Below are 6,000 nucleotides of genomic sequence, written 5' to 3'. Positions count from 1 at the left end.
AAGTTGTCAGTTTGAGCTCAAGTAATACGCCAAGGCACAATTCCTCCTGTCTCTAGCTTTAAAAAAATAAATTGCATGGTCCAGCCCCAAAGGACTGAGGCAGGTTCAGGCATACGGCTCAGGGTCAAAGCTGGAGGCCCCATGGCAGGGTCCATGCGCACCAGGCTCTGGGGCTTTCTGGGGTGGTGTGGCTCCCCGGCCACGGGAGGGCTGCGTCCTGGAGGTCTCAGCTGCCACATGGATGAGGGCTGGGCGGGAGGCCGTTTTCCGAGCTGCCTCCTCCCTGGCCCGTCTGGGGAGCTGCCTTGAGGGAGCCCGTCCTGCAGGGCGCCGGAGGCTCAGATCGGCGAGGTGCTTCGTACAGAAGGAGGGGCGGAGAACACGGGCCAGGGGCGGAGAACGCGGGCCTGTGCGTGGGCAGAGGTCTGAGCTCACGGGCGGTGCCTGGCTCCAGGTCAAGGACGCCTCCCTGATTTGACTCTGAAGCCCCTGTGCTGATAGTGAAGCTGGGACAGGCAGGACGGGCTGTCCCCCGGGGCAGAGGCCAAGTTCACCGCCGGGAAAACAAAGAACCACAGAGGAGACTCTCTGCTCACAGCGGCCCTCGGTGGGGGCAGGAGGCAAGGCTCCCGGCTCCTCCGGGAGTTTCAGCAGCCCCTGAGGCTGAGCTGGGCACCCTGGCCCAGCCCCGAGGCTCCTCGTGTAGCCCTGGGGTGGCCCAGGCCACTCGTGTCCATTCACTCCAATCATTTCCCAGCAGGAGCTGGACGGGGGAAACGTCGGGTTTCCAGAGAGAAAAGAACTCACGCAGATAAACCATCCCTGACAAAGTCCTTTCCCTGAGAACGCTGCTGCCAGAGCATCTGCAGAGCCCTGGTCCAGAGACGGCCGCCTGCTCTAAGCCCTGAGAACGGCGCGATTCCAGAGACCCCGAAATGGCAAAAGCTGCGTGCACTTCAAGAAACCCCAGACAACAGGTCGAGGAGGGAGCCAAAGCCTTCGCCTCTGCAAGACTCTGAGTAAAACAAAGGAACAATAAAAGCAAAAAAAAAAAAACCCAAACAACAAACTTAAATTCCTACATGTTAAGATTGAGCTCTTGGGGACAGCCTAGACTCCAGTTACAGGCAGGGGGCGGCGGTGATGGTGGCAACGGCGGCTGGGCCGGGGCTCGCTCCAGGCTGGACCCGGCAGGCCTGTCCCCGGGGGCGGTGGGGGCCCAGGGTCTCGGCCCGCTGCCTAGTGGGACGGGTACGGTGGGCTCCACAGCCCCGAGGCGGGGCTGGTTCGGCGGGCAGGAGGGAGTGCGTTGAAAGGTGTTGGCCATGAGGCAGCAAAATCTAGGCGGGAAGAGAGACGTGGTCAGCCCAAGGGAGACCTCGACGCCCGCGGACCCCACAGGCCCAGGCCAGACAATGGTCAGGAAGTGACCCAGGCTCCCGGGCCGGTAGGCGGGTCCATAGGGGCCTGCTGAGCTGCACAGCCAGAGGCCTGGGCCACAGCCTGACCTCCCAGAGCGCACAGCCTGCCGGGCAGAGACTCAGGATCCCAGGACCACGTCCCATCCAGGGCGCACTTGGGGAAAGGGGCCTGTCCATCTGGGCAGTGAAAGCTGTAAGAACAGACTCCAACGTGTGTAGGTGGAAGGGTCTGGAGTGCTCAGGGGGCAAGGTGAAGCCCCCGGCACGGCTCCCGCCAAGCAGGGCGGCGTGTGCTGGGGGATGCGGGTTGCCAAGCGGGCGCCCACTGCAGGACAGCTGACCAACAGGCCAACAGACTGTCAGCAACAGGACGGCTCTGTGAGCAGGGTCGACACAGCGGGGCGAGCTGCTGAGCAGTCCACGGCCTCCCCTGGGCGTCACAGGCCTGAGAGCCAGCCCAGACGAGGGCTGTGATTCTGGGCCCACGACACGTGGACGGCCTTGTTACCCAGCAGCGTGCATCTATACAGAAAGCTGTGTCCTCTTCCAAGAAACACACAGGCCCCTCGAACCCAGGCCAGGCCCCCGTGTAGGTCAGTAGACACCCCCTCAAGGACTCTTTGTGTAGAGGAGGGAACCCTTGGAAGGGAATCGGGAGGCACGGGGCCGCCTGTACAGCGGCGCAGGTTGCACTGCGCAGCCCCAGGGGACGCCACTCACGGGTCCCCAGGGCCTCAGACCGCAGAGACGGCTGGATTACGAAGAGGAGCAAGCCACGGGATTCTTCTCTGAGCAGCATCTCCTCGGGACCGCCCAAACCCTCTCCCCGAGTCAGCCCATCCGCCCCCCGCTGAGAGCCCTAGGAAGCAGCAGCAGTGGGTTGGGAACCAGTTGCGGGGCACACCGGCGGACCCGGCGTCCCTGGCCCCAGCCCCTCCACCTTGCCTGGTCTGCCCCGGGGAAAGCTCTCCTTGCAGGACCGACGCCCACCAGCTCCCCTTCCCCCACCAGCGCCCGGACCTGCCCTCTGGGGTTCACAGCCCAGCCGCAACTCACGCCCGGGGCCGGGCCTTGTGAGACCCGGGGTCCCCCCACCCCCGGACCACTCCGCGGGGCGTCTACTCACAGTGAGGGCTGTGCTGAGGGCTGGCTCTCGGGGAGAGAGCTGGCGTGGCAGGGGGCTCCCGAGGCGCGCAGACCGCGTGGTAGGCTGAGAGGCACGAGCGGCTATTAGTGTGGGGGCGGGGACGGCGGGGCAGATGGAGCGGGGGGTGGGGACGCGGTGCGCCCAGCTCACCTATGATCATGGTGGCCGTCCCGGCCAGCAGGGCGAAGAGCGTGAAGAACATGGCCTGGTAGGAGTCCAGGACGCGCTGGAAGAGCCCGGCGCCGTCTGCAACCCGGGACACAGTCACCAACGCGCCCGCAGAGCCCAAGGGCTGTGCCCGCGCTTGGGGGGAGGGGCCGGGCTCGAGCCCAGTCAGCCCAGGACCGCCCCGTCCATCTCCTGAGCCCACCCCCTGGGCCCGTCGCCCACCCGGTCCATCTCCTGAGCCCAGCCCCTGGGCCCGGGGCCCAACCCTGTCCATCTCCTGAGCCCACCCCCTGGGCCCGTCGCCCGCCCCGTCCATCTCCTGAGCCCACCCCCTGGGCTCAGAGCCCGTCCCCATCCATCTCCTGAGCCCAGCCCCTGGGCCCGGGGCCCAACCCTGTCCTTCTCCTGAGCCCACCCCCTGGGCCCAGGGCCTGCCCCGTCCATCTCCTGAATGCACCCCCTGGGCCCAGGGCCTGCTCCAGCCATCTCCTGAGCCCAGCCCCTGGGCCCGGGGCCTGCCCCGTCCATCTCTGGCTGCTTGAGCCCACCCCCTGGGCCCGGGCCCGGCCTCCCGGAGCAGGAGGAGGCTCAGCTGCTGCTCCTTCAGGGGCGTGCTGCTCTGAAAGCGAAGGCCATGCTCGAGGGGCACAGCTCAGTCACATGTGACAAGCCCTCCGGCGGCCCTGAGCGCAGATGGGGGTGAGGGGAGCGAAGCCCGCCTGCCCGTGACTCGGCCACTCCCTCGAGGCGGGGCGGGGTGGGGGCTGGGGGGGGCAGGTGCATTTCTGCTCCTCCCGCCCCCAGACTCCCGGTCGGCTCCTGCTGGACCACACTGACTGCCCTCCCCCCGGGGGCCCCGTCCCGAGACTCACGAGCGCCCGGGCCTCGGCGGTCCATCACGAAGGCCACGGTGACTGGGATGGTGACAGCCTGGTCAGTGTTGGGGCTGGAGAAGGTCAGGGAGGTGGACAGAGGCCCCTGGCTGCCGGCCGTGGGGTCCGAGATGCTGACTGTGTAGGTGACGAAGCTCGGCAGCCCCAGAGACTTCTCCTTCACGAAGGCCAGCACGGCTGGGGACCCCGACTTCACCTGGGAGAGACATCAGGGCTGAGGATGTGAATGCCGGCTCAGTCGTGTCCGACTCTCCGCGACCCCGTGGACTGCGGCCCGCCAGGCTCCTCTGTCCATGGGATTCTCCAGGCGAGAACACTGGAGTGGGCGGCCGTGCCCTCCTGCAGGGGGTCTTCCTGACCCAGGGATCAAACCCGCGTCTCTTGCATCTCCTGCACTGGCACCTGGGGAGCCCCAGGGCTGAGGGCGCACCCCCACCTCTTCCTGACACTCATGCTGCCCTGCTGGCTGGGCACATGCAGCTGACAGGCGCGCAACCCACAGTCAGAGGAGCACGCTGTCTAGGCTGCGTGTTTCTCAAAAGGACAAATCAGTGCCACAGCTCCTTTTAAATAGTGCTGCGTTCTGCGAGCCGCCCCCACGCTCGCTTCCCGAAGGGGCAGCCGGGGCTCTGCCACTGGGCTGTCAGATGCCAGCAGCCCAGCCCAGGGCCCAGCAGACGCTCCCCCGTCAGCAGCCAATTCATCTCGGCCTCACTCTGCACCGAGGGTGCCGCAGCGAGACCGGAGAAGGCCGAGGAGACGCCGGCGGGCCCTGCACACGGCGCCCCGAGCCCCTCCCGTGCTGCCGGGCCCGGGAGCCCCCGTCCTACACTGCCCTTCAGTACACGGGGCGGCCCAGGCCCAGAGCTGGGGACCTGCTGTGGCAGGCGCTCAGAGCCGCTCGCCCTGCTCTCGGTCCCCACCGTCCTGCGCTGAACTCACTCGCGGACACGTGACGTGCTTGCTGAGCACGTGCTGCGGAGGAGAGGAGCAGCCACGCCCCTCACACAAGCACACGGGCCGACAGACAGTGCTGGGAAGGCCCTGATGCCCGGAAAGACAGAGGCAGGAGGCGAGAGGGTAACAGAGGAGGAGGTGGTTGGATGGCATCACCGACTCAATGGACATGACTTTGAGCAAGCTCTGGGAGACACTGAAGGACAGGGAAGCCTGGCGTGCTGCGGTCCACGGGGTCACAGACTCGGATACAACTTAATGACTGAACAACAGACAGCGATTCTGCTTTGGGGAAAAGGATGGTCAAGAGAGTCCAGCTCTGTGCTCATTTCCAGGAGAGGCAGCCCAGGACCTCATGGCTGCAGCTGGTCCTGCCCGCCTCCCCCTCCCGGGGGCCTTGGCTCCCACCTGCTCAGCACTCACCTCCAGGTGCTCCAGAACCTCCACGGCACCAAAGACCTTCACCTCGGAGCTGGTGTAGTGGTTGCTCAGGAGGATTTCGGCCTGGTCGGCGTAAAGCCCCGGGCTGAAGGGCACCTCGGCCCCGACCTGCTCCGTGGGGGAGGGGCTGCCCGGGAGGCTCGCTGTGACCAGCAGCGCCGTCCGCTTCAGGCTCAGGTGCTTCAGCTGCCGGTCCGTCAGCGGGAGCGTCGTCACGGAGCACACGTACCGGCCTGCGGGGACGGGGGCACCGTTCTGCCCGGGCCCCTCCCCACCCAGGCCCTGCCAGCGCCCCGTCCCCCTGGAGGCGCCCAGGTGAGGCATGCCCTCCTCCAGGGGCCTCCTGGCAAGGCCCTCTTCAGTGTCCCCGCCCGCCATGGGCCCCCCTTCTGGGCCCAGAGCTCCCGAGTGTCCTGGAATCCTCCGTTCATGGACTCCCCTTGGGCAGGAATGCCAGGTCCATCTCTGAATCTTGGGGCCCCACCAGGCTAGCTCAGAGCGGGGGTGAGGGACGGGTGAACTGACACCACGGCCCAGCACTGGCCCCACGCCCAGCGGGGCTGACCCCTCCATAGCCGGCGCCCCGGGTGCTGCAGGAGGTCCCACGGCTGCCTGGCTGGGACTGTTTGGGGTCCACGCCTGGCCCACAGCAGGTGCCTGGGCTGAGTGGCCACTGCCGAGGGTGCCTTGGGAGGCTTGGTGAGCAGGGACCAGGCGCCTGGGATGGGTCCCCCCCGTGCTCCTGCCAACCAGGCGCCTCGAGGCCGGTCCCTTCCTTTCCCCCTCCCCCCACCGCCACCAGCTGGGAGCCCCCAGCAAGTCGGCTTCCTGGCTGACTCTGTGTCCTTCAAGTGGGGGTAACGTCGAGCCCGTGTGGGGCCGTGCGGGCGAATGCACAGGGCCTGGGACAGCTGAGGGCCTACTCTGTGCTGAGCCTGAGCTTGGTCCCCCGGATCCTAGGAGTGGACAGAGG

General features: G+C 67.0%; 1 protein-coding gene across 1 annotated transcript in view; it reads right to left on the bottom strand.

Annotated features, from left to right (window-relative positions):
• The window catches only part of NUP210 (nucleoporin 210), a 90,899-nt gene continuing 84,899 nt past the window's right edge, over nt 1–6,000 (bottom strand). The window contains exons 36-40 of the mRNA XM_068982179.1: nt 5,010–5,260; nt 3,609–3,825; nt 2,719–2,814; nt 2,548–2,631; nt 1–1,340 (exon numbers count right to left, since the gene is read on the bottom strand). Of these exons, the coding sequence (XP_068838280.1) occupies nt 1,240–1,340; nt 2,548–2,631; nt 2,719–2,814; nt 3,609–3,825; nt 5,010–5,260 (749 nt within the window). The 3' untranslated portion in view covers nt 1–1,239. The remainder of the gene's footprint in view (nt 1,341–2,547; nt 2,632–2,718; nt 2,815–3,608; nt 3,826–5,009; nt 5,261–6,000) is intronic.

The sequence above is a fragment of the Capricornis sumatraensis genome, chromosome 10 (assembly GCF_032405125.1).
Source record: "Capricornis sumatraensis isolate serow.1 chromosome 10, serow.2, whole genome shotgun sequence".
Classification (NCBI taxonomy): domain Eukaryota; kingdom Metazoa; phylum Chordata; class Mammalia; order Artiodactyla; family Bovidae; genus Capricornis; species Capricornis sumatraensis.
Note: the sequence above shows the minus strand (reverse complement) of the source record. Positions and strands in the feature narration are given on the sequence as shown.